The sequence below is a fragment of the Tripterygium wilfordii genome, chromosome 4 (genome assembly GCF_013401445.1).
Source record: "Tripterygium wilfordii isolate XIE 37 chromosome 4, ASM1340144v1, whole genome shotgun sequence".
NCBI lineage: Eukaryota > Viridiplantae > Streptophyta > Magnoliopsida > Celastrales > Celastraceae > Tripterygium > Tripterygium wilfordii.
The window spans coordinates 8,079,809-8,107,662 of NC_052235.1; the positions used below are offsets into that span (position 1 = coordinate 8,079,809).

Below are 27,854 nucleotides of genomic sequence, written 5' to 3' on the forward strand. Positions count from 1 at the left end.
TCCTTCTATCATATGGTAAAACCGTAAAACATTAATGAATTTCTCGTAACAACCATTAATAAACTGCAAAGTATGGTGATTACCCTAGTGAGTAGTGACCAGGGTTGGAATAATTTATAATATACCCCATATTTCATTGGGGTGAGAATCAACGAATCGAGCAGAATGTTTAGCTCAAAGGATCAACACAGTGAGGCATTGCCGCAGTATGAACACATCTTTCAGAATGAGTTCTTGCATCGAAGGTCAGATTTCTCGTATTCTTTTTCTTGATTATTACATTTACCAAGTATCGAATTCAGTACTGCTTACGGATTGAAAAATCATGGGTTTCCTAAATAACTTTTGATTGAGGGTATGGGATTGGGATGGTCAATTCGATCCTGTAATCGACGGGGGTTGAAAGCAAGTAAGAATCTATCGTTCAAGTTTGTTTCTTTCTGTGGCGTTGTGAAAAACCCTAGTTTCTGAATTTGGGGAAGGAAGTACGCCACTGTCAATTTGACGAGACACTTAATTAGTCTGAAATTTCTGATCAAGTTAGTAATTAGTTCAGCTAATTTGTCTAGGAAATGGATTAAAAATACGCAAAAAATTTGTGTTTGACCCTATTTCCTATAATCTCTGTCTCGTTTTGAGGAATGTGGGGAGTGCTATTAAGTGCTTTTGATTGTTATTGTAGACACAAGAAGCAGAAGGATGAAGATATTGTCATCTGTGAATGCAAATATAATCCCAATGATTCTGACAGTCCATGTGGGGAGAGGTGCTTGAATGTTTTAACAAGCACAGAATGCACTCCTGGGTATTGTCGCTGTGGTGTCCATTGCAAGAATCAGGTGAATTTATGTACATGTATGTACTGATGTGAACTAGGGCTCATCATGCAGACCTTTTCTAACTCCATATTGTTCGTCCTTTGTTCTTTTCTGCTTAATGAACATTTGCCCTGCGTCCTGTCCACAAATTTCCCAAGTTTCTACCAATTGATCATGAAAGACTGTTGATATGTTGCTGCAACTGTCAATTTCGGATGAAAGTTGTTATCTTCTTTCCTTATTTAATGCACTTTCTTCACTCTTTGTATATGCACTGAATGTATTTTTTCTTAATTGAAAAGAAAGGTAAGCATGAAATCCACTTTATTGATGACGCCCTCACATTTGAAACACACCAACAACAAGCACCAGCCTTTTCTAGTGTGTTTTTTGTTTGGATTTAATGAATTTCATCATGGTATATTTTCCTTGGCCTCACATACGTGGGCAGGATTGTGCTATGCATTAAAAGTAAAGTTTGAAAAACTTTGGAGGTTAGCTAATTGAGACTAATATGTTATATTTTCATTGATCCAAACTGTGAACAGAGGTTTCAGAGATGTGAATATGCCAAAACAAAGCTGGTGAGAACCGAAGGCCGTGGGTGGGGTCTATTAGCTGATGAGAATATAAAGGTAATGCTATGATATATTTTATATGGAGATTATCCATGTAACATTTATTAGTTGAATAGATTTTCTGCTATTGTAAAATACTCTTGGTAAGAAGGCTCACATACAAGGGTAAATGGAATTGATTAGATTTATAAAGTGGTGACCAAGTGTTGTATTATTTAGTTGCCAAGTCAGGTTGATATCCAAGGACAATATGAGCCCAAGATTAGATAAGACTATTCTTGGTTTGTGGACCATAACAAGACAGTTCTGCATTTATTGTATGTCTGTTGACAATTGGAAATACATTACTTTAAGTGTAATTATTTAAATTTACACTAGTACGCCAGTTCCTCAAGAACTTGATGCAGCCTTCTAATTCAAATGCTCAAATTTTTTTATCATGGATGTGAAGGAGTTGTTTGTTTAGCTGCCAATCTTGAGTAAGATTGGACAGATTTTTATTGCAGGCTGGATAGTTGTCCTCAAGAAGATAACACATATTTTTTCTACATGTATTTCAGGCTGGACAGTTTGTTATTGAATACTGTGGAGAAGTAATATCATGGAAAGAAGCAAAGCGAAGATCTCAAGCTTATGAAAATGAAGGTTCACTATTAATGTGTGAGATATATTTGTACATACAACAAGGTAGTAGGTTTATTTTTCTATATCACTGAATGTAGGTCTCAAGGACGCATTTATCATTTCACTCAATTCCAATGAATCCATTGATGCCACCAGAAAAGGAAGCCTCGCCCGGTTTATAAATCATTCATGGTGAGCCACTTGAGTAAGGACAGTGAAGGAAAAAAAATGATACTTAGTTTTCAATGGCTTAATGTACTCCATTTACTGCTTTTTATCTGTGCTGAAAGTGATGAAATTCTTTCTTTAAGTTTGCAGCCAACCAAACTGTGAGACAAGGAAGTGGAATGTTTTAGGGGAAATAAGAGTTGGAATATTTGCAAAGCAAGACATAACTACTGGAACTGAACTGGCATATGACTATAATTTTGAATGGTATGGCGGTGCAAAGGTTCGATGCCTTTGTGGTGCAGTTAGTTGTTCTGGATTTCTTGGGGCAAGGTCTCGTGGGTTTCAGGTAAACTATGAAAAATGATACCAAAAATAAATCCTGAAGATGAATGATACAAAAAATGTCCTTTATACAAACTCTGCATGACCAACTTAAGCCATGAATTAATATTGATTATTTTGAAGGCTATTGCTGCTAATTTGTGTGTTAAAACCATTTTCGTGGCGCTTCTTTTTTATTTTTGAAGCTTGTGTGGATGTTGCTTCATTTGTTTGTATTTACTGGCATGATACTATCATGATGATAGTAATCCTATATAATAGGTAGGGCTATTCTTTTTATGTCAAAAGCATGTCCTGTGTAATAGAACAAGTATGCTACTTCTGAAAGTGAGGGTAAAGGGACTTCTACCCTATTTCATAGGGTTACTAATAAACAACATCTGTAGTTAGGATTCTGATGAATAAGTTAGGATTTTCAACTAGAAAAGCAAAATCTTGGAACAGTGGCTAATCAATGCTATTTATGGCTCAGCAAGAACATATGAATCCATGAATTATTCATGAGAATAATACTTTAGGCTAAAAGGTTAAACTATTCCTGTGCACAAGCCTCCCATTGTGGAGGTGACGTTGAGGAAGGGCATTTGTACAGTGGTCCCTTTCCTGTTTTTCTTAATCTCACAGTGGAATCTTACTGTCCAAGTTGATCCTCTTGGCAAACAGGCAACCTTATCTTAGCATTGTGAAAAAGGTTGTGTTTGTGCTTTGAACCTGTGACCTCTAGGATGCTGTCAAACAACTTTACCCCTAGGCCAAGGAAAGTGCTTTTCTGGGACTCTGAAACCCTATCCAAGAGTTTGGTAATTGGAGTAGATTTTTTGAACTGAATCCTGTGATATCACCGAATGGATAGAATGTTAGTAGTTTGCTTTATCAAAACTGGAACTGAAAGACCATGAACTGATTGGGTCTTTTTTGTTTATGAATGATGGTTGGACATGGTAGGATTGCAGAGGACGAAAAAGAATCAGTACATAGAAATGGTCATCATGCCACCATGTTATAGAAGATTTATCTTGAGTTGTGCACTTGTGCTTGGGAACTTTTTATGACAATATGAAAAAGGTAGAGCCCATCTGGAGATACTCAAGTGGACTGCAAGCCTTGGTCTCAAGGATTAGGACTTTGAAGAAGATTCTTCATCGATTTCAATTATCCACTATGCTATCATTAAGTATCCTGAGAATTTTGTTTTTCGTCATGTACTTTGTCAAAACTTTATTTATCACCAGTCACGACAAGTATTTTATAAAAGTTGTAACAGAATTAGTCTACAACTGCTGAAATTTCCTCCACGCTTGATGAGGTAAATGATTCTTCTGTTGGTGCTGCATTTGATGACAAAATTGCTGGTAATCTGACGAGGAAGTATGGTGGAAGGCTCTATAGAAAGAAAAGTGAGACAAAGAAATCATATTATGATGAAATGTTGGGAAAACTTTTGACAGAAGTCTTTATGATGTCGATACATTTGTAGATGGTTGATAATGTGAAGAATTGAAGATATATTCTTGCACAATTGATCAAAGCAATTATGATGAAACTCTGTGCAAATTTTCTTGAATGCGAATTGCTCCATGGTTAAGAGTCATTCTTTCACTTCATGCTTAGATGAGAAAGAAAGGAAGTGTGGTAAGAGCATGGGGAACATTTAATTTCACTCAAGGACAAGTTTTTTTGGAGCCTGAGAACTGACAGGAGAACCAGCTTCAAAATTACTAGAATGATACTGTAGTAGTCTCCTTTCTATTTCTTTCTTTTATCTCTTGACCTAGAAACTGTTTACGACTTCCAGCTTCAGTTGTGGAGGCAACCGAATGGGTTAGATTCTTAACTGTAGAAAGTCTGAAGATAATAGGTGGTTCCAATTGGCAAACCGATGTCTCTTATGCAAGATGAGAGGGGAGAATGTTGATCATCTTATGCTTCAATTGGCTTGGGGAGTAGCTTTACAATGAATAGGAATACCAGAAAGGTTGAGGAGGAAATAAGAGGCTTGTAATTTATGCTAGAGGGCTTGAGGATGTTACTTCTGTTCAAAATAGGGCTTTTGAGAGCAGATAAACTAACATCAAAGTGGTCAAGAATAATTGGTCAAATTATTTTTGTAATTGGTATAATTGGTTGTGGAGGAAAATTTGCTTGCTTATTTGATTGATCTCATGTCTAATGTTGTTTGCAATTGTAAAGCCTGCCTTGGTTGCCTGTTTTTAATCAATAATTTATGTATAAAAAAATATAAGGAAGTATAAATTGGTTATGAGCTGAAGATATCTGATGAGAATACACAAGACTTAATAAGGAAAGCAAGACTGGACTGCAATTCCTTGAAGATAACAAGGAATTAACTATTTTTTGTGATTTCATAATTTGTTTATCAACCCCTTCATGATTACTCAATTACTGGACGCTGCTTATGCCTTACGTATTGCAATTCCCCATTATAGCTTTTGTCATTTATTTTTATATGATTTGTTTTTCTTTTGACATACCTTCTTTTTCTGGATATTTTATATTTTGTTCATGGAAGTTAATCCTTTCTGATTGATGTTGTTCTGATTGTCTATTATTTTCTGCCATGTTTTGCAACTTCTCTTTTAGGAGGATACTTATCTGTGGGAGGATGATGACGATAGGTACGCTAGCTTGTACTCTATGATGCAGTCACATTACCTCATGGCTTTTGGCATCCTTAAATATTACAGTGTCATACCTTATGCACTTTTTATTGCCGGTGTTCATTTTTTACTGTCACTCTTCTTGTGATATGCCAGTATCTATGAGGGAAGTCAATCTATTAAAAAATAAATGAATTCTCTGCTCTCTCTCTCTAACTCCAAACATGTCTCTTTACTTCTCGTTCTTGTCCATGGTGTCTTCATGTTTTCCCATATTTCTCAAAATAAATAATTAATTTCTTATAACACTTTCTGGAAAAAAAAATAATTTGAAACTGTAGATAGTTGTGGAGAAGATTGTTACTTTGTTTTACTTGGTGTCTTTATGAAGAAAGATTCTTAATAATATGGGGGAGATCATATAATTTGTATCCTTTTAAATTTGTGACAAGTCAAACATTAAAATAGATATGGGTTGGAGGGATTATAAAGTATTAGGGATATACTTGAATGTAAATATAGCTATTCCGTATTCCTCTATGGTTTGAAGAATGTTATCTTGACCTGGTCTGGTATAGTGGCAGAGTTAATGGATTAGCCAGCTACTTGATATTACGTGGCCTTTGGAATATAGGCAGAAGCTTAAGGTCAGCTGTAGTTAATTCCTCAAATTTGTCATGACTTTCTGAATGACTGTGACATGAACTGGTGGAGTGGGGATTTCTTTTTCTTAGGATGTGTTCGAATTGAAGGATTGGAGAAAACTTGAAAGAATCCCTGGTATTAGTCTTTTGTTTGACATGTGAACTATTTAGAAAAGAGTTTATAGTTTGTTAAATAAATTATAAACCTAGAATCCTGTGATATCTGGGCTTTCTTCTTTTTGTCATCTGCAATCTGCATAATCTGGTGTTCTCATGTTACCGGCTGATTCACGATATTTCACCTTATGGGATATTCAACTAATATTATTCAATTTGCACTTAAAATAAAGAATCCTGCTAAAATTTTCTTTGATGGGCCATTTTGTGATGGAATCTGATGATGAAGTATTCTCTTGGTCGACTTTGCTTGCCCTTTTGCAATTTACTTCTTAGCTTCAAATAAAATATTGTTATATTATATAGCATCAGCTTCTTTCTGGTTTTTATGAAATGAATTGACTAAATGTTACATCCATTATGAGGGTTTGACGGAATAGTTGGAAATGTTTTTTCTTATTATTAGAATCGTGATGTTTTTGTTTTCTTTCTTTGTTAATTGTTACTCTGGAGTCTGGACACAAGTTCTTCCATTTTTCACTGGGAGGGCGTCGAGAAAAATCGAATAATAGTACATGAAAGTGAGAATGCACTATTATATTTGCATAGTTATTCTGGACTTTTGTTTTTTCGGCTACTCTTCTAGTATTATCTTATTCATTATGAAAGTTGTTTTATGGTTAGCTTAATGTGCATCTTTTTTATTTCAGGTATTCAGTTGAAAAAATCCCACTGTATGATTCTGCAGAAGACGAGCCTTCATCCAAGCTCCTTAAAACTGTTGACGCCTCAAATTTTGAATACAATATTCCGAAATTAATGAATGTTAGTTCGGGATTGGAGCATCAGTTGGATTCTACAGGTCTTGTTTTTCAGTCATTTGATGCAGCTCCAATGGAAGGTGTAACTACTGTGAAAACTGAAGCACCTGCAGAGATAAAATTGTATTCCCAGGATACTCAACAGGACCTGTCACATAACAATGCAATGATATCTCGTATCCGAAGCAATAGTGCTTGCAGGAATTATCACATATCACGGCCCTTACCAAAGAAAAGACCACTGCACCATACTAATGGAAAGGCAAAACATCTGGCACAAAAGCAAGTTGATGCAAAAAAGTTCGCTGAACTCTTAGCGCTGAAAGAAGCTCGGGAAGAAGTTTTAAGATATGAGGTATGAACTGCTTATTTATGCTAATTGACCTTTTCATGAAGTCTGTGGTCACAGTTGGTAAACCTTGCAGGAAACGAAGAACGATGCCACCTCCGAGCTTGCTTCCTTGTACAATGAAATCCGTCCAGCCATTGAGGAGCATGAGAGAGACAGCCAAGACAGCGTAGCTACCAGTGTAGCTGAGAAGTGGATTGAAGCTTGCTGTCTGAAACTGAAGGCAGAATTTGATCTTCACTCATCAATTATCAGAAATGTCGTATGCACTCCTCGGAAGCCACGCCAACCGGTGAATCCTCCCGACGGAGGAGAAGCAGGTAATGAAATGAAGTACCTGGAATTGTAGACATGGCATGGTTAATTTTCAAGTGCAGGAACAATCAATTGAAATTGCAATAAGAAGGGTTGGATCGTCATGGAATTCTGATTGACTGGTCAATCATTACAGTCCAACTTCCATTGAAGTAGAATATGGTGCAAGTATCTGACTCTATGTTGGCAATGCCGTGTGGGTCCCCCGCGGTGGAATCTAACGCACTGTTTGGTTCGTCCTTTGCGGCGCGCGTTCTCATTTGTGTCTCCATTTTCAACCATTCAACAGCTCTGCATTACAAATTTATGGTTTTTTAATTCTTCATTCTTGCATTACAAAGACATTGTTTTTGTTAAGACGTGTAATTTGGATTGGCCTGTGGTGTATAAGTAAATGTCCAATTTTTCACGCACAAATAACGCGTCTTCTGGAAATCGCTCAGGGGAACAAATCTGTGCGGACCTGGGAACGGAAATATTATTACCGTTTACATTACATTTTCTTACCGTGTACGTGATAATGAAGTTTAAAGTTAAACTACTCTTTGGACTGACAAAAATGTAGAGAATTTTCTTTTGACAAATTGTGAGCCGTGCGATGAAACGAACGGTAAACGATTCATACCCTCACGTCACACCCACTCCACTGAAACTTCATCCACCATCTCGTTGACTCTGTCGACGACTTTCTCTAATTTCCCTTGAAAAACACCCCTCACGCCTTTTCATGGCGGCAACCATCATTCTTGCTCTCTCCAACTCGTTTTCCCTCTCTAGAACTCTCCATCTCCATGGGCATGGCTGGAAGTCTGCAAGCTGTTCTTGCGTCCGCCGCAAGCTTCTTCGTTATAATTTCCATCGTCTCTATCATTATTCTTCTCTGCAGATCCACCAAAATACCCACCCACCCTATTCGACGAACCCGGAAAAGGCCCCGGACCCTGGCAGTTCAGGAGCCCGAGCTCTCCATCTCTATCGGCGAGAGCCAGTCCTTCGACCCGTCCGTGCGCCTCATCTCCATGGAGGAGCTGAAGATCGTGACCAAGAACTTCTCAGCTGATCTGATCATCGGCGACGGCAGCTTTGGTCTTGTATACAAGGCCACGCTCTCTTGCGGACTCACCGTCGCAATCAAGAAGCTTGACCGGGACGCCTTTCAAGGGTTCCGCGAGTTTCGCGCCGAGATGGAAACCCTCGGTAAGCTCCGGCACCCGAACATCGTCAAGATTCTCGGGTACTGCATTTCGGGTCAAGATAGGGTCCTTATTTACGAGTTCCTAGAGAGAGGAAGTCTATACCAATGGATACACGAGAGTGCTGACGTGGCCGGGTCGGAACAGTTGGAAAAGCCAGTGCCGTTAACTTGGGAGACGAGGATGAGTGTAGTGAGAGACATCGCTAATGGGCTTGCTTATTTACATGGGCTGGACACCCCAATCATCCACAGGGATATAAAGGCCAGCAATGTGTTGCTAGATAAGGGGTTCGAGGCCCATATCGCTGATTTTGGGCTCGCTAGATGGATCGATGGCTCACATTCTCATGTATCGACGCAAGTGGCTGGTACAATGGGTTACATGCCCCCGGAGTACAAGGATGGTGCGACGATGGCAACGGTGAAGGCCGATGTATACAGTTTTGGGATTCTGATGATCGAAATTGCGACTGGTAAGAGCCCCCATTGGCCGATGGTGCTCAAGGATAAAGAAGTCGGGTTGGCACATTGGGCTAGGAAAATGGTGGAAGAAGGAGAAGAAATGAAGATGGTTGATCCTAATGTGCAGAGAGAAGAATTGGATGAGATTAAGGTAAAGGAGTATTTTAGGATTGCTTGCAGGTGTACTAGTGATATCTCCAGGGATCGACCAACCATAAGGGAGGTCGTCGATTTGTTGAACCAAAATTGGTACGTGAAACTTGACATTTCTGCAAATGTTGAGGAAGTGTGATGGTTCAAGGGAGAAGAAGTGGGTCATTGTTTTGTTCAAAATAGGGTAGCGAAAGGTTGTCATTTGTAAATAGCCCAAGTTTGGTTATTTATTGAGGCAAACCGTATGTATTAGATTCGTGTGTATTCTTGGGGTGTTTTGATCGGTTCACTCTTTCAGAACACCACAGCCTATGAGCATCTCTAATGGTAACAAATTGTGTAGTATTTGATTTATATATTGGCCTAGTTTGGTAAGGCATTTTGAAAATAGCAGATATACTAGTAGAAATGGTGGTAGCAGAAATGTTAGAGAATTTTAGTAGCAGAAATGCTGCTCGAATGTTGTGTGGTGTTTGGTTGATTTTTGCTGGTAACATTTTTGCTGAGTAGTATATATTAAATGATAAATATTTTATAATATCAATAAATTTATTTATTTATTAATTAATTTATAATAACACATGAAGTGAGGGTATAAATGGAATAAAAAAATTAATGGGGATAATATTGACTTTTAACGGTGAAATGCTACTAAAATGCTTCATACAAGTAGCATGTCAAAAGTAGCATAAAATGCTGAGTAAAAATGTCTCGAATTACGTGCCAAAAAAACCCGTTTGGTAAGGCAATAGCATTTATACTAGCAAGTAGTATAAATGCTACAAAAAATACTCCTCCAAACGGGGCCATTGATAGTAATGCCAAAAACTAATATTAACTTATTAAGTGTTAAGCAATTCCAATGGGAGCAATGGATACCTCTTCACGATCATGGGCCACTGCCCAATATTCATCATATCCGACGAGGGGTGAATATTGGACCGGGTTTCGGGTTATCGGACCGGGTCTGATCCGACCCGGTATTTTTTGGAGGGGAGGAACCCTGTTAAAATTATCGGGTCGGGTTATCGGGTCACCCGGTGACCCGGATTGATTTAAGAGGTAGGCCCAGCCCAACACATATTATGATGTATTGATTAATGCTTAAGCTATCAAAGAAACAAAGACTAAAGCAAATCTGCAATATTGCCAATAGAAATAACCTGGATAGTGGACAACCATACATATAATTCATAAATGCATAATTATAAAAAGCTAGTGAACATCAAATATTCAAATCTATTCAAAGCCTCATCAGTTCATCACAATTATTCCATACACAATTACACATAGCCCCAAATGGTAATTGCAAATAGCAAAATACTAACAGTGGTACCACAAGTCCATCTGTGTCATCCTTCCACACCAAGAAAATGACTAAATGCAACCTAAGTGTAAGGGCACCTCACCCCAACAATCACAAAACACTAAAGGTTGTTCAAGCCAATGCTCATACAACAATTTCTCAGAACCCCATCAAAAATTATATAGCACTATAAATCCTAAGTAAAAGAAAAGAAAAAAAATATAGAAAACTACATTGCTCGTGTATTTCCTCTCAAGAGATTAATATAGGCATTTAGAGAGATAACAAAACAAAGTTGCAGGACTGAATGTAAGCAAATCTGTAATGAACATCAAATATTCAAATCCCAATCCATTCAAGTGTTCAACAAAGCTGCAGGACTGAATGTTTTAAACCAAACCAGCAAGCCAATCTGAGAATGCATGTTGATGATTCAAGAATACATCAGTACAATATCAATATCAATGATTCAATATGCAGCAAACCATTAAAACTTAAGAGTTTAAAACATTCAGCCATTAAAACAAAAAAAAAATACATTAAAAGTCTAACACATTCAGCCATTCAACAAAAAAAAAACATAAACTTCCTTAGTACAAAGCTTTGGCACCAACATTCTTCATCCTTGCTTCTTTATGATCCATGTGTTCCAACTTTCCATGATGCAACTATACAATATTCAATATAAATGAAAAATCATAAAATAGTTAGGTCCATGTAATATACCATGTCCAGGCAATCAAAAACTACTATACAGAATACACCATAATATTTGTAATTCTCTAATTCTCACATACCAATATACCATGTCTTCAATTAAGTTTTCCGTACAACAATAGGTCCAGGCCCTCCATCCTGTCCAGCTCCACCATCCAATTCTAAAACAAGGTTCAATATTCAGAAGATTTGGTTAAGAACAAACAATCTAAAGCTTATAAGGTACATTAACTTAAGAAATTCAAAGGAATCAATGGTATGTGTACCTTCTTCAGCAGCCCTCTCCACTTCTTGAGCTTCTTCGTCATCCAGAATCATCTCATCGGCATCGATCGTAATGGCATTTTTAATCCAACTCTGTGTGCATAACAATGCCTCAACAGTTCTTGGCAGCAAAGAACTACGTCGGGCAATTATCACACGACCACCCGTGCTGAAAGCAGATTCCGACGCAACAGTGGAAGCAGGGATAGAAAAAATATCACGTGCAATTGATGCAAGAATCAAAAATCTGCCTTCCATAACTTTCCAAAAATTCAATAAATCAAAATCATCCAGTGGTATCTCGCATTCATCAGCCAGGTACTTATCTAACTCAGATTTAGAAAGAGAAGTGACATACTCTGTGCGGTCACCAACTACATCCCACGCGTTTGAAACCCGCGTGCTTGATGTAGTAGACGACGAACTTGTGTCATTTCTTCCAGATACTTGTGAAACACGTGATTGTGATCGAGAAACTCCTAAAATTGAATGATATTCCTCATATAAGTCTTTCAATAATTTTTTTGTCCCCTCAAACAATTCGTTACTAGTTTTCTCATCAAACGCTATCTGTAAAAAACGTTTGAAAATATCCAACTTACTCCTTGGATCAAGCACCAACGCAACATAAACTAACATATTCACCTTTAAAATGTTTCCAAAATATTGTTCATATTTAACCAGCATCTCTCCCGCTATCTCTGAAATCACTTTGTAGCTGTCAATTTGAGCACTTTTCAAGTGATCTCGAATTGCTTGGAACTGAAAAAAATAACTATTGATAGTGACATAAGAACTCCCCGATAGTGCTGTAGTGGCATCATAAAAAGGTTTCAAGAAAGGGATTATCTTGCGAGCAGTCATCCAATCATTAAAGGGTGGAGAACCAACAACATTATCACTTGGGAAAGAGTTTCGATAACCCAAATCTTCATCATGTAAGCGGTCAAACACAAGCTCATACTCCACGGCAACCTCCAACATCAAATAAGTAGACTTCCATCTTGTAGCCACATCAAGGCACAAAGATTTAGTACAAGTAACTCCAACTTCTTTCGTACACTCCAAGAACTTGGAAAGCCTCTTAGGAGACGATCTCACATATTTCGCCGCATTTCTGATTCTTTCAACTGAAATAATACACTTTTGTAATCCAAATTTCACGATGATATTCAATATATGAGCGAAACATCGTACATGTAAATAATTCCCACCCAACACATGCTTACACCCATATTTTTTCATCCATTCCACCGCACCTTCATTGGCAGAAGCATTATCAATAGTAATGCACATAATCTTTTCTATCCCCCACTCTTTAGTAACCTTCTCAAGTTGTTTCCCAATGCCCTCACCCTTGTGGTCCTCAACCATACAAAAGCTAATGATCCTCTTGTGCAACTTCCAACTTTTGTCAATAAAGTGCGCTGTTATGCACATGTAGCTTGAATTATTTAAAGAAGTCCACATATCTGTGGTAAGACTTACTCGGCCAATGGAACCTTTCAAAGCCTCTTTCAACTTCTCCTTCTGAGCATTATATATCTTGAAGATGTGTCTGGCAACTGTGATACGTGACAGTACCACATCGTGGCTCCATAACCTTACAAAACTCCTTGAATTTCTGACTTTCAACAATTCTGAATGGTAGCTCTTCACAAATAATCCACTCAATGAGAGCGGCACGAATCATATTTGCATCAAATTTGTGAAGCCTCATTTCGTTGCTTGTACTATCACCATCATGAGATATGGTGTAGTTGTCCATTGGACCTTTTTGAGACTGTAAGGCTTTGCACTTCTTGACATGCATCTTCAAATTCATCGTTCCATGTTTGTTTGGATCAGCCATGTACTTTGCACCACAATGCTTGCACTTTGCTTGTAGGTCCCGCCCTTCAATCACTATTCTATCATAATCCGCCCACGCTTCTGATCTTTCCTTTCTTTTTTTAGGTTTTGTGTTGTTGAAGATGCACCACTAGTTTGATGACTCGGAGGTGTAACTCTTCAGAAGAATGTGAATTGTTTACTTCTTCTACTTCTTCCATAGGAGGAGGTACTACTATCGGTGGTGGAGGACCCATAGTCTTTCTTTTAGTTCTAACCATCTGCATTAACATCATGAAAAACACAATTAGTTCTTAAGAGTATTTAAAAGAAAAATATAATGCAAATTTTACTACTATCGCATGCCCAACAAATTATCGGACAAAATAGAACAAATATTGATGTGCTTGATTCAAAATTACTACAACAAGTCTACAGATTCAAAACTACTAGAACAAATAATCACACTAGAATAACAAATAATCACACTATAATAATAAATTAGTACAACAGTCTCAAACTGTGTGCTACAATGTATCAAAAAAATATAATGCAAATTTTACTTTCTTAAGAACAAATAATAATAAATTAGGTTTCAAATTTTCAAAGTTCAACACCCTAAAAAAATTCAGAAGTTCAAACAAGAGGACCTGAGATTATTTGATCTCAGTTCTATTAGATGCACTTAGATTCTAATGAAAACAACTCCTACAAGTTGTAAATCCGAACAACCACACACCTAGACAGTAAACACATTCTTTTTGAATGCAAGCACCTAAATACAATCAAACTCCATATCAGAAGCACAACAAAGTAACCCAACCCATCTAAATTTCTAATCAATAATCATACACAATTTTACTGAAACATATCCAACTCCTAGTACAGGATAAAACAAGGTGATTTCAATGCGATTATTGTACAGAATGATATTTGCTTCATTTGAAGGGCTTTGCTCAAAAAACCCAGAAAGCACACTAAATTTAGAAAACAATCGGAACATAAGAACCAAAAGTCCTGAATCAAATGAGAATGAATAACACGAACATAATTACTAACCTTACTTGAGATTTCAGATTTGAACCGAAAAACACCTTCTTCAACTGGCGGAGACGAGGAAGTGAGGCTGGCGCAGGGGGGTACACTCTTCAAACAGAGTAGAAAACCCACGACTAAGGCTGGCGTAGAGGGGGAGAGGCCGGAGGTGAGGACAGAGTGAGGTCTCGATGATGAGACAGAGTGAGGCAGTCGTCACGAAGAAGAATTTCGTTTAGCGTCAAAGAACCCTAAAGAACAATTTCGTTTTAATGAAATAACGTTTATTTTCTTTTTATTCTTTATTTTAAAATAAAATTCTATTTTAATTGGTTTTCGGGTTATCGGGTCAAAAAATCCAAACCCAGTACCCAGACCTGTTAACTAAGGTCCGGGCCGGGTTTGGCCCGGTCCGATAAATACCTTATCGGGCTGACCCGATAAGGTCCGGGTCGGACCGGGTTTCATGACCCGGTGTACACCCCTATATCCGACTAAGTCTAATTGTATAACTATGGCCTTATGAGGAGATGTCCACCGAGTGCTTAAACCTGAGACTTGGCCCGACCCAGAGCTTATCGAGCTAGCCCAAAACTATTTTTATCGGATTGGGCCATACCCCGCTCGTTAAGTAGTTAATAAGGCCGGGGTTTGGGTTAGATAATTCTGATTTTTTGGTTATCGGGTTAGATAATAAACTAAATTAATGGAAAATATCAAGCCGGTATCTATTAGTGTATTTTTGGACATCTAGGTCCAACGAAAAAACACATAGATATAAAAGTACCCATAAAATGATCATTTACCTTTCTACTTTTAACCTCTTTATTCTCTTTCTTTTCTTTTCTTTTTCTTGTTCGTCTCTCTCTTTCTTCTTGGTCTCTTTCTTCTCTTTTTCTCTTTCTTCTTCTTTTTCTTATTCTTCCTCCTCCTTCTCTCTCTTTCTTCGTCTTATTCTTTTCTTTCTTCTCGTCTCTCTCTCTAGATCTTTTTTTTTCGCAATTTAAAGCTTAAAAAGCTTTAGATCTATTATTTATATTCTTCCCTGTTTTCATTTAAGTGTAGATGTTGGGTACATAATTTTTTGTTCAGGATTTTCTTAAATTTATAAATGTTAGATATGAAATAATTAATTTGTCAAGTTCTGCAAAATCATTCAGGCATGTGTTATGTTACTGTTTTGTAATAAACAAAACCCTTGTCATATTTCTTATTAGAGCAAATGACCTTAAAAAATAGGCGATCTATGGTATATGGTTCTGCATCACAATACCAATATTTTTCTCTCTTCATATTTTGAAAGTAATATTTTACAATTGCTCTTTTTATTGAAAAAGTATGTGACCATTGGAAGGTGATGTTTAAAATTTTGATCGTTAGAATATGGCGTTAGAATATTGTAGACTACTAGAATATGCTGTGAAATCTTCTAAACAGGTTAATACAACTTTTACACACTGAAAGATAGTCAGTGTTTTAATTTACACACCGTTGTGTAAAATGCATCAATTTGGTCACTCAATGATAAAATGTTTCTCGGGCAGATTTTTTCATTTTGGGGTAATCAAACTGCACATGTGGCAATCAATATTTAGACAGTTAACGTGCCACATGTGCAGTTTGATTGCCCCATAGTGAGAAAATATGCCAGAGAGACCAAGTTGAAATAATTTTATCATTGGGTGACCAAATTGAAACATTTTAAACAATAATGTGCAAATTGAAACACTGACTATCTTTCGGTGTGCAAAAGTGGTATTAACCCTCTTCTAAACTGTTGGAATATTCCATTAGAATATTCTCAAGCACAATTTTTAGGCATATGACAGCTGGAAAAAAATATTGTCACAAGACATACATTATTTGGTAAATTGATTTCTGATATTTTTTTCTTCATACACTACGACAGACATCCCATCTACTGAGTTTTTTTCTGTACTAGGACTCTGCCAAATTTTAAATACCTAAATAGGACTCACTTTCATTTTTTTACCAAAATGGTATTTGATGCTGTTGCAAACACAGCGTCATTGTCCTTAAATTTTTATAAAACACAATGATACTGTGTGTGAGACAGTGTCACTCAATTTTCTTAAATAATAATTAATTTTTTAAGAAAAACCATGTTCTTGAGTGAACTTCCCAGCAAGACAAACTTGCACTCCATAGATCTTTGGACAGTGTTTTTGATCTACCTCCTTTATCACGAATCATGTGATTCCAAAGCCAGATCAAAGAAACCCGCAATACAAATTGAGAAAAACAACTTGTAAACAATCAAATATCAACCAAAACAAGGTAGTTTGCGAGATTCAATAACAGGGGAGAAGATGCAGTTTGACGAGTTCGAATCGAGATTTCAAGTCGATTGCAATAAGGGACACCCCGAGCAGCATCATGTCGAATCAAAATCGGCTCATAGCTTGCTCTCCTCTCTCCCCCCTTGTCTATAAATTTAAATCTCCTTGCCAACAGCGTCAATATTGTTTTTTTTAATTTTAAGTCAATGACGTTGTTTTAACCAGGGTCTTTAGTGTATTTTTTTTTTCAATGACGTTGTTGAGAACATCGTCAAATACCATCTTTGTAAAAAAATGAAAGTGAGTCCTATTTAGCTATTTAAAATTTGACGGAGTCCTAGTATCCAAAAAAAATGTCATCTACTCTTAACGACTTAACGCAGTAGGTTACTATTCCTGAACGGCTGCCTGACTCTCTTATCCTGACAGCTGATCTGATTTCATCTTCCATCATCTTACTCACCTTATTCTCCTTCTGGATTTTTAAATTCAACCCTTCAATTCGCCAAAAAAACCTATATTGCACTCCTTGCGCAATTTGGTTCTCACTCCCTTGACTATACATGCATTGATTGGTTTCACTAGAAATTCCTCTCTTGCTTCGATTTTGAGCATTTATTTCGCATTGTGTCCAATATGATATCAAGGAACAAATAATGTCATATTTGTATAGTTAGAGATATATATATATATCATTCACTTTTTTTTTAATGTTCATTGACACTTTCCGATATGCCAAATTGGATTTTTTTTTCCAGCCTCAAATTTATGTAAATGATGAAAATCGTACCTTAAGATTGTTGAGGGGCGAAATTAAGTAGAAAAATACTCAAAGAAGAAAATGAAATTAGAGGTATTGTTGGGACAAAATATTTTATTTAGTCGTTATGAAAAAATATATATTTACAAACTATTAATTTTATACGTACATTTTTATAAAATATGTAAATATGTTAAATGTGATTTAACTTAAAATTCATCAAAAATTTCTCCAATAACATATGTTGAGTTAAATTTAAATTTTTTATATAATATGTACATGAAAATATAAATAAGTACTTGAAAAACATCAATACAAATTAGATTTGGCACGTGTTGAGACATCAATATACTTTAAAATTTAAAATTTAATTAAATTAGGATTCTAGGTCCATATAGTAAAATTTTAAATTAAATGTTTAATTATTTAAAAGAAAATAAACACAAGAAAAAAACAAAGAAATTGTTTATATATATTCTACTTTAATTTGTGAATTATTGCACCAGCTCATGCGTTTATATAGTGCAAATTACTTTAGGTAATAGTTACAGGTTATTTTAAAAGGAAAAGAAGATTTTTAACTAAAGGCACTTTGTGACTATAAAATTATATAGTTTTTTCAAAATTAAATAAACATATAAAAAATGGAACACAACTTGGAATCTCAAAAGACAGGTCTAAACAAATAAAAAATGCCTATTTGTACAACAATCTACCAAGCATGTGCATGTGTTCATTAAAGACATTTCCAATGGAATATGATTTGTTGCATAAAGACTTCCATAAAAGTATATATAATTTTAGTTGACCTTAAAAGTTGTGACTTTGATTCTTGGGACACCATGTAAAACAAAGCTAATTGTGGCATATGCCTAGTTGTTGCTATTAGAATAATACTAATTGCAAAATTAGTGCAGTGCAAAATGCTACATGGAGAAACAAAGCTAATGTCGGGTTAGTTTGACAAAGCATTTTGTCAAGCATAAATGTTTGTAAAAAGCATAAATGTTTTTTTCCCATCCAAACAAGCATTTTGTGGTGAAAAATCCAAGGCACTTTTGAAAGTATTTATGCTCATTTTCAAATGCTCCCAAATCAAAGTATTTTATCAGCATTTTTATGCACATTCCTATTATGTCCTCAATATTTCAATGTCATCCCCATTTTACCCCTAAAAAGTCATTCTCTATCACCTCTCTTCTTTTTCATCCCGACATCTCATCCTCCTCCTCCTTCTTCTGTCTCTTCACCCCTCTTCCTCGCAATCTCCCCATCGTTGGTGTCGCCACATACCTTGTTGTGTCTCCGGCTCTGGCATGACATCGGCTTGCACTCCACCATGACTTACCTTGTTTGATGTGCTTTCGTCGGTGTCACCAACCTTTGTCATGCTTCTCATCCTCACCAATGACTCAAGACATTGAATTGATCTGCCTTGCACTTTCTGTCTTGACTTGCACTGTTAATCCATGCCTTGCACAGTGAAGGAATTTGTGATAATTGTGTTCAACCTCATTTTTGTTCTCATCGGGATGATGGATAGAGATTGGAGACAACTAATTTGATAAATGTTTATGAACTTGGTGAATTAACTTTTGTTCCTATTGGGTGTTTATTTAATATTTATTTAATTCAATTTTGTGTATCAATTTTGTAACTATTTATAAATATTTTTATTAATTATCATCATTTTAAAAATAAATTTTTATTTATATATACATTTATATGCCTGTATTACAACTAAAATGCATAATACTCCTGCACGTAATTTGTCACAAAGTGTTACACAGCATAAATATTTCCGGCAAAAGTTGATCCAAACAAAGTTGATCCAAACACTACAAAGCATTCATGCAGCATATCTGCTGTTAAAATTGTCCAACATTTCTGCTATCACCATTTATGCTAGCATATCTTCTACTTTGAAAAAGCTTTGCCGTCATCAATCAACTAGAATAATTAATTATAATTAGGAAATCAATAGTAGTTGAAAATAAAAAACTATGACAAAATCATTTAATTCTTATTTATGACCAAGACTGTTTTAATCCCTTTCAAGAAGACTTTTATTATTATTATTATTATTCTTGTTTTATTTTTTTTTATTGGTGTGGTGGGAGGGGTCCGAGGGGATGGTGGAGATCATGAATACCCAAAGATTATAGTGGGTATAACAATCTAATTCATTTTTAATTTTGAGGACAAGTGTCCCGCACCCAAAATATTTAGATGGTACAAGTGAGTTGACGTTATGAACCTAACATTTTTGGTATGTTTGTTTTCTATACATATTTTGTTTTTTTTTGAAAAATATAAAATAATCTCGAAAACTCATTTGGTTGTCAATTATGTTTGGAATACTTGCATATTTTGGTTTCATTTGTTGGAAAATATAAAATAATCTCGAAAACTCATTTAGTTGCCATCTCCATCATAGAAACCACAAACAAACAAAAAAAATAGTTAAAATCGTTTGAAAATAGAAAAATAAAAAATCAACATTTTCTAGAAAATAAAAACATAGAACATAAAAGAAACTAAAATTATGTTTGTATCTCCTTGAAGAAAAAAAATGTGGACATTTATGTCATTGTCTTTCTAATAGCACTAATGACGTTGCAATAATAGCGTCATTTGGCCTAATTTACAAGACTAAGGGTCCCTTTAGTGAATAATTTTGACAATGACTTTAATGCTAATATTAATTTTGGTATCCTAAATGTTGGTAAAAAATGGTTGCATATGTAGTGCCTAAAATGCTGATAATGTTTGATTGTATTTTTGTTGGTAGTATTTATGCTGTTGAAATTATTGTGACAAATTACGTGCAGAAGTACTATGAAAGGAATTTCATATTTAAAACAAGGTTAAAAGATAGGGCATGTAAACTAAACTCATTTGTCATGTTTCGTAGATTGTTGTACAAATTGGATTTTTTTTCTAGCCTCAAATTTATGTAAATGATGAAAATGGTACCTTAAGATTGTTGAGGGGCGCAATTAAGTGGAAAAATACTTAAAGAAGAAAATGAAATTAAAGGTATTGTTGAGGGACAAAATATGTTATTTAGTCGTTATGAAAAAATATATATTTACAAGTACATTTTTATAAAATATGTAAATATGTTAAATACTTAAAATTCATAAAAAATTTCTCCAATAATATATATTGAGTTAAATTTAAATTTTTATATAATATGTACTTGAAAATATAAATAAATACTTGAAAAACATCAATACAAATTAGATTTGGCACTTGTTGAAACATCAATATATGTACTTTAAAATTTAAATTTTAATTAAATTAGGATTCTAGTTCCATATAGTAAAATTTTAAATTAAATGTTTAATTATTTAAAAGAAAATAAACACAAGAAAAAAACAATTTTTTTTTTTATATATTCTACTTTAATTTGTGAATTATTGCACCAGCTCGTGCGTTTATATAGTGCAAATTACTTTAGGTAATAGTTACAGGTTATTTTAAAAGGAAAAAATCTGACCATAAAATTATAGTTTTTTTCAAAATTAAATAAACATATAGAAAAAGGGAACACGACTTGGAATCTCAAAAGACAGGTCTGGACAAACAAAACATGCCTATTTGTACAACAATCTACCAAACATGTGCATGTGTTCAAAACAAGACATAAAGACATTTCCAATGGAATATGGTTTGTTGTATTATGACTTCCATAATTTTAACAGTAGCATTAATTCTAGTATCCTAAATGCTGGTAAAAAATGGTTACAGATGTAGTGTCTAAAATGTTGGTAGTGTTTGACTATATTTTTGTTGGTAGTATTTATGCTATTGATATTATTGTGTCAAATTACGTACAGGGATACTATGAAAATAATTTCTCATTTAAAACAAGGTTAAAAATGAAAATTTCATACAATTTTCCACAAAATTACCCCAAAATTGTTGAATCTTGAACAATTACGAAACAATCACGAAACAATCATTTTGAGGTGTTAAAATTGTTTGAAAATATGAGCCATCAAATTATTATTTGATGTAGCACCTACATTAATGCTACCTAGTGATGATGAGGGAGGTTAATGAAAATTGTGGACCAAAGGCACTAAAACCTATCGTGCATTAATCAAGCCCTCTAGTGGTAGTTGGTGAGGGAGGTAAATGAAAAGTGTGTTGCTTTTCTTTTACCTATTTTATTATGCCCTATGAGGCTATCGGACTTCCAAGAAAAAAGTAGATGCTTTTGCTTTTCAACCAAACACACAAAAGAAAACCAATTCCCCCAAAATCAAATTAAAGTATGTTACACAAAAGACATTTACTGATTAATTTACCCCATAGATTTTGAGGTAAAAAGTAATTCCCTCCCTCTATAACTTATACATATTAAAAGATTGAGGGAAAAATTGTTTAAATTGTAGAATTGTACGCCTTTATCCCTCTAAGCTACTAGACATTTTGATGGTAACCCTTGACTTTAAGGGGGGAAAAAAAGAGAGCAAAGATTCCCTCTGTTCTTTCATTCACATTTTTTTTCATCAACAACGTTTTATAAAAAAAATTTTGGACTCTTGAATTTTGAGTATATATACTACACGTTTCCTCCCTTTTGTCCTTCTCCTCTCTCACTTTTTTTTTGTATTATTTCTTCACTATAATATGAAAGGATAATGTTTGAGACCCCCAAAAAGTAACCCCAAAAGACCCCCATTTAATATGAAGTGTTGGATGTGAAGTGGGCCCTACATGTGTGTTTTTAATTAATGGCTATTTTAATGCCATATAGATTTGGGGGACTTTTGGGGATTAAATTTTGGGAGTCTCTAGCATTGTCCAATATGAAATCATAAATATATTTTTTTTACATATTACAATCGATTAGATACCAACAAAATAAACGTATTCCGAATTTGTGATTTGTTTGATGAGAGATGGCATCACCCCTTTTTTCTTATCATTCGAGATATTGTATGAATGGGCCTTCTAATGAGTTAAAATTAAAGTAAACAAAGTATAAAGTATTGGGAAGGAAAAAAAAAGGATATAAGGTTAGTGAGTCAATTGCACAAATAAAAAATAAATAAATTCGAGGTTGCACTATTCCACCTTCTTATGTTAAAGCACATTTCATATGGGTGTATTTTTTTTTCTAAGGGTAGTTGAGAAGGCAACTTGTCTTGCTTTATTAGATTATGCAAAGTAATTCATGGCCTTTTTGAACTTTGGTTGTTTGCATAGTCGAAAGAAAATATCAAAATGATGATTGTTGTAACCTAATCCATGTGCCGCCATAATTGAAAACATGGTACGTAGAAAAGATTTTCAAGCAAGGGTGTGTTTGGAAATGTTTTTGCTTTTTGGTTTTTAAAAACTAATTTTAAGTTTATATTTTGAAAACAAATTTAAGAAATAATGATGAAAATCAAAATTCATTTGGTAGAGGATTCTATACGGAGAAACAGGAAAGATGAAAGAGGAAAGAATTTTATAAAATATCAAATACTAGTTTTGGTTTTTTGATTTTTGAAAAACCACAAATAGTTTTCAAAATTTTAAAACAATTTCTAAAAATCAACACCCAAATGAATTTTTACATCCACTTTAATTTTCAAAAACTAAAAACTGTTTTCAAAACTCTAACCAAACATATGTTTTAATTCTTTCCCTAAATTAGAGAGAAAACTATGTTTAATGACTAGGCAAAAGGATCAAAATAGGCTATAAACTTGGGAAAAAATGACTAATATTATGGTTTAAACAACCAATTTCCCGTCTTCTTTAATTTTCATTTTGGGAAATTTTTGTAGGTTTGAACCCCAAATTATATGTTGGATTAGACATATGTATGTTTAAGATTCGATTCCAACTGTAAACATATTTTTCTATGGCATTTAAAAAAAAAACTATATTAGTGATCCCAAAATTTTCATATTTAAGGTTGAGTTATGCCATTTAATAATAATAATAATAATAATAATAACAATAACAGTAGAAGTATGAAATGGTTTTGAATCTTAGATTTGTTAGGGGTGGATCTATGGGCACATTAAAACTGTCAATTGCTACCTAACCATAGACAACTCGGTAATAGATTTTGACTTCTACTCTCTGTTTTTTTTCCTCTTCTTTTTGGATAGAGATGATGCTCATTAAAGAAGAAAATGACAACTTGAAAGGACAAAGGTTTTCTCATAGATGACTACTGTCCACATGTGATGAATATTAAAATACGATTATATATGGTAAATTAATGCATGCTAATTAATTCTACTGTGATTTTTAACTTTTTGTGCTTTATTATCCACCAAACATGTCATTATCTCAAGCAAAATGCTTGGGGGACAAAACTGATAATCAACATAATGGAAGATTTATTTAAACAAGTATTGACAACTGATTGCTTGAGTTAAACATTGAATCTAGTTCCCACGTATATATTAGTAAACATCAAATTTAATGTTATGTCAATCAAACCTTTGAGGGTCAAAGTGTGATCTATTCGGAGATTCAAACTCTGTGTTCATACAATTTTTTCACCTAAATAAATCAGTCAAAACTCAACGCGTCATGAAAAGAAATCCTCCCTTATTAGCCCACGTTAAAAAGCCTGAAAAGGGAGTTTTGTAACACACGCACAAGTTGTTTGATGACTTGATGTAGGGTTTGGTGAATTCACTTCACTTGGACCAAAAATAGGGCAGACAAGTGGAGGGTAAGTCGTCAAACACACGCTGGCGGCCCTAGGAAATATATGTGTGGCTTTCAAATTTTAGGAGACACCTATACATTTATTTATATGACATGCACATGGATCTCCTAATCTTTTGTCTAATTGCACAAGGATCCACTATGTGTTAACAATTTATTTGAGGCATCTTATACTATAGTAATTTGAAAGAGAAACCCCCTTCACTTATACTTTTATGGTTAAATTTGACCACTTAAAGGAATTAATTACAAATTGCAAGACGTATTAATGAAAAAGAAATTGCACGTGTTAACTGGATCAGAGAAGGTAGGATTTCTCTACAAACAATTCAAGCTAAATTTTCACTATGCTCGAACACAAAACCAAACATATACACTGAAGTCTATCAACAAAAATAAAAATGTTAGATAAAAAATTACAAGTCCTTACTATTAATTAAGTTGTGGTTATAGTGAAATGGCATATGTAAACACTTGAATATTTGAATCGTCTTATTTTTTAAATACATAAAAAATGTTATAGGATGTTAATGTAGAGATTTGAACTTGAACTCCCTAATCCAAAAAGCTTATTGTCGAATCAATTGATTTATATATTGGGGTGATTGGCTGCTTTTTTTTATTACAAAATGATTGGCAACTTAAATCTTATTTAGGGCTTAATAAATCTATATTAGTTGAGTTTATTATATGTTTACCCATCTGAATCTAATCATAAAATTCATAAAAAAAAAAAAAGTCATCGGTTTTTTTTAAATTTGAGGGATGTTTGTGTAAATTTGACACATGAGATGGTCCCCATATAAAGAATCAAAACTTGAAGGGGTCTCCATGCATATTAATCAGACAAAAGCTATGCAAATTCAGATTTCCCATGCTCCCTTCCCCCAAAAGAAAGTTCAAAAAAAAAAAGCAAAGTCAATAGTTTAATAATGGTTCTTGTTAATTATTGTCCTTGTTTACTTTGTAGGACACCTACTCCCTCCCATCAATAACATAAAATCATAAATGTTATCATCAGCAATTTTCTTTTTCTGTGGCTATAAAATGTCCACTTATTTCCTTGTGTCCACCACACACCCAACCCAAATTATTAAGATGACTACTCCTCACAATGCTGCTGTTTCTTTCACTTCTCTGCTTCTCATATCCTCTCTTTTGCTAGCTTCTTCATATCTTTGCGCCTCTGAGGCGCAAAGCTCGCCTCCTATTGTTAATGGCTTGTCATGGACTTTTTACCAGTCGAGCTGCCCCGACCTCGAGTCCATTATCCAAAAACAGCTCAAGAAGGTGTTCAAGAAGGACATCGGACAGGCCGCCGGCCTTCTTCGTCTCCATTTCCATGACTGCTTTGTTCTGGCAAGTAATACTAGCAATAGCTAGGGATATTAATACTAGATCTCTTACTTACTTGATATGTATTGCTTAGATTACGATTGACATTTAATATCTTTTTGTCTTCTTATTTATCTGTAAATAATGATAGGTATCTCAACAGTTGACATCCTAGATATCTTAGCAGTTGAGTTTTACACAAATGATTTTATGTGAGGACATGTAGAGTTCACGAATTCACTTAAAGCATGTGTGTCTAACTCAGTAGTTGGATAACTGGGATAACAAATTATTGAGATGCTTATCATTTTAATATTCTCTTTCTTTTATATATTTATTTATTTTAACGTTTGTTAATTTTAGCTTTAAATTAATCTTTTGTGGTCTATTTAATTTCTATACAAGATCACTGTTTATTGTATATTGTTTTACTGCAAGATATCTTACTTAGTACGTATTGCTAAGATTTCTTGACATGTAACATTTTGTAGTCTTATCATTTTAATATTTCAGTAATAATAGAGATCCCAACACATTATTTCATATGCATCATGTGGGATGCATGAAACTCACGAATTCACTTGAATCATGTGCGGCCAACTCAATCGTTGTTGGATAACTATGATAGCAAACTGTTGGGATATTTATCATTTTAATATTCACTTTGTTTTTTAGCATATATATTGATTTTGCGTTAAATTGACATTTTGTGGTCCATTTTCTATACAAAGATCAGTGTTTATTGGATATTGTTTTAATTCCTTCTTTCCCATATACAAAATAATTATGGGATATTGTTTTATTGTAGACAGAACCAGCAGGCAAGGATAATGAATTGGACCATGTGGTTTTTCTTATGATAAGAACCTATGACTTTTCAAAATTCAAAAAGTTTATTATTCGGATCCCTACCCAACTAGGACTTGGTCAACTTTGACTTATTAATCAAACCGCGTGGAAAGATAAATACTAAGACGTGGATGTTGCAAATTCAATATTCAATTTTTATATACTGTTTCCCGCAAAAAAAAAAAAATTAAAGTATTTTTTGGTGCGTATAATCTTAGGGAATATATATATATATATATATATATGTATATATTGTAGTAGTATGTATTGAGGTGTTAATGAATTTGAATAATTGTTGTAGGGATGTGAAGGTTCAGTGCTGCTTAATGCACCAGACGGTGGACCAAGCACAGAGCAGAACGCCCCTCCAAACCTGAGCTTGAGGCAGCAGGCATTCGAGATCGTCGAAGATCTCCGCCGACGCGTTCACAAGAAATGTGGAAGAATCGTCTCTTGCGCCGATATTCTTGCCCTCGCTGCTCGCGATTCTGTTCTCTTGGTAAATCAACTCACTCCATCTTTAAACTACATACTAATCGAAAAGCAAATATTTTAAATTATACAGGAGGACAATTTAGAGGAACTGATGTAGAGTATTGAGGAATTGTAATTCTGTAAAACTTAGAAATGGCTCAGCTTACTATATTTAGCTTGTCAAATTGTTAATTGCAGGCGGGAGGACCTGACTACAACATTCCCTTGGGTAGGCGAGATGGGCTAACCTTCGCGACAGAACAAGTAACCTTAGCCAATCTACCAGCACCTTTTAGTAACGCCTCCGTCATTCTCGACTCTCTCGCCACCAATCAGAACCTCGATGCAACCGACGTGGTCGCCCTCTCCGGTGGCCACACCATCGGCATCAGCAATTGCGGTGCGTTCGAAGGCCGGCTCTACCCGAACCAAGACTCTTCCATGGACAAAACCCTTGCTAACAACCTCAAAAAGGTTTGCCCTGCATTAAATGCCAACGGCACAGTTGTGATGGATATTAGGACGCCGAACAAATTCGACAACAGGTACTACGTCGGTCTCATGAATCGCCAAGGCCTATTCACGTCCGATCAAGACTTGTACACCGATAGGAGGACTCGAGGGATTGTCACTCAGTTTGCTATCAATGAAACTCTCTTCTTTGAGAAATTCGTTGCTTCGATGATAAAGATGAGCCAGTTGAGGGTCCTGACTGGCAGGAATGGAGAAATTCGTGCTCGTTGCTCGGCAACAAACTCGAATGGTAAGTACTTGGAGTCCGTGGTGAAAGAGGTTGCGGAGGGTTTTTCAGAGTTGATTTAGGAGGAACAAACTATGTGGGTGTGTGTTGTGTTTACTATGTTATTTCTGTTTACTATGTCCACCATGCACGTACGTTACTAGTTCAATCTGGAAATCGTTAATAAAATAGCTAGTTATCATAAATAGAAAGTTCATAGATCCTGTTTGTATTACTCTTCTGAATTCACTTAGTTTTTTCTCCACTATTCGTTCGATTGCGGTGTCAACAAGTACCATTGAACATCTAATTAATCATGTTCGACTGCAATTCTTAACTAAGAGTCAA

General features: G+C 35.0%; 3 protein-coding genes across 3 annotated transcripts; all 3 read left to right on the top strand.

The window, feature by feature from the left end:
* The first annotated feature begins 87 nt into the window (after positions 1-87).
* Positions 88-7,893, top strand: LOC119996620 (histone-lysine N-methyltransferase ASHH1). Its single transcript, XM_038843315.1, has 9 exons — positions 88-245; positions 683-839; positions 1,367-1,453; positions 1,957-2,041; positions 2,119-2,212; positions 2,339-2,537; positions 5,135-5,169; positions 6,623-7,088; positions 7,159-7,893. The coding sequence occupies exons 1-9, from the start codon at positions 166-168 to the stop codon at positions 7,429-7,431; spliced, it is 1,476 nt and encodes a 491-aa protein (XP_038699243.1). The 5' UTR covers positions 88-165; the 3' UTR covers positions 7,432-7,893.
* Positions 7,894-8,038: 145 nt separating this feature from the next.
* On the top strand, positions 8,039-9,563 carry LOC119996621 (putative serine/threonine-protein kinase). The gene has a single exon (XM_038843316.1). The coding sequence runs from the start codon at positions 8,189-8,191 to the stop codon at positions 9,344-9,346; it is 1,158 nt and encodes a 385-aa protein (XP_038699244.1). The 5' UTR covers positions 8,039-8,188; the 3' UTR covers positions 9,347-9,563.
* A 15,602-nt stretch (positions 9,564-25,165) lies between these two features.
* LOC119997442 (peroxidase 12-like) lies at positions 25,166-27,726 on the top strand. The gene is made up of 3 exons (XM_038844466.1): positions 25,166-25,468; positions 26,595-26,792; positions 26,966-27,726. Exons 1-3 carry the CDS (start codon positions 25,208-25,210, stop codon positions 27,587-27,589), a joined length of 1,083 nt encoding a protein of 360 aa, XP_038700394.1. The 5' UTR covers positions 25,166-25,207; the 3' UTR covers positions 27,590-27,726.
* Positions 27,727-27,854: the final 128 nt, after the last annotated feature.

Bases quoted from the DNA above. Each gene is read 5' to 3' on its own strand.
- LOC119996620 (XM_038843315.1), top strand. From the start codon at position 166: ATGTTTAGCTCAAAGGATCAACACAGTGAGGCATTGCCGCAGTATGAA. The intron at 2,042-2,118 runs GTTCACTATTAA...CACTGAATGTAG, and splicing joins TCAAGCTTATGAAAATGAAG to GTCTCAAGGACGCATTTATC. The intron at 5,170-6,622 runs GTACGCTAGCTT...TTTTTATTTCAG, and splicing joins TGGGAGGATGATGACGATAG to GTATTCAGTTGAAAAAATCC.
- LOC119997442 (XM_038844466.1), top strand. From the start codon at position 25,208: ATGACTACTCCTCACAATGCTGCTGTTTCTTTCACTTCTCTGCTTCTC. The intron at 25,469-26,594 runs GCAAGTAATACT...TAATTGTTGTAG, and splicing joins TCCATGACTGCTTTGTTCTG to GGATGTGAAGGTTCAGTGCT. The intron at 26,793-26,965 runs GTAAATCAACTC...TGTTAATTGCAG, and splicing joins CTCGCGATTCTGTTCTCTTG to GCGGGAGGACCTGACTACAA.
- LOC119996621 (XM_038843316.1), top strand. From the start codon at position 8,189: ATGGGCATGGCTGGAAGTCTGCAAGCTGTTCTTGCGTCCGCCGCAAGC.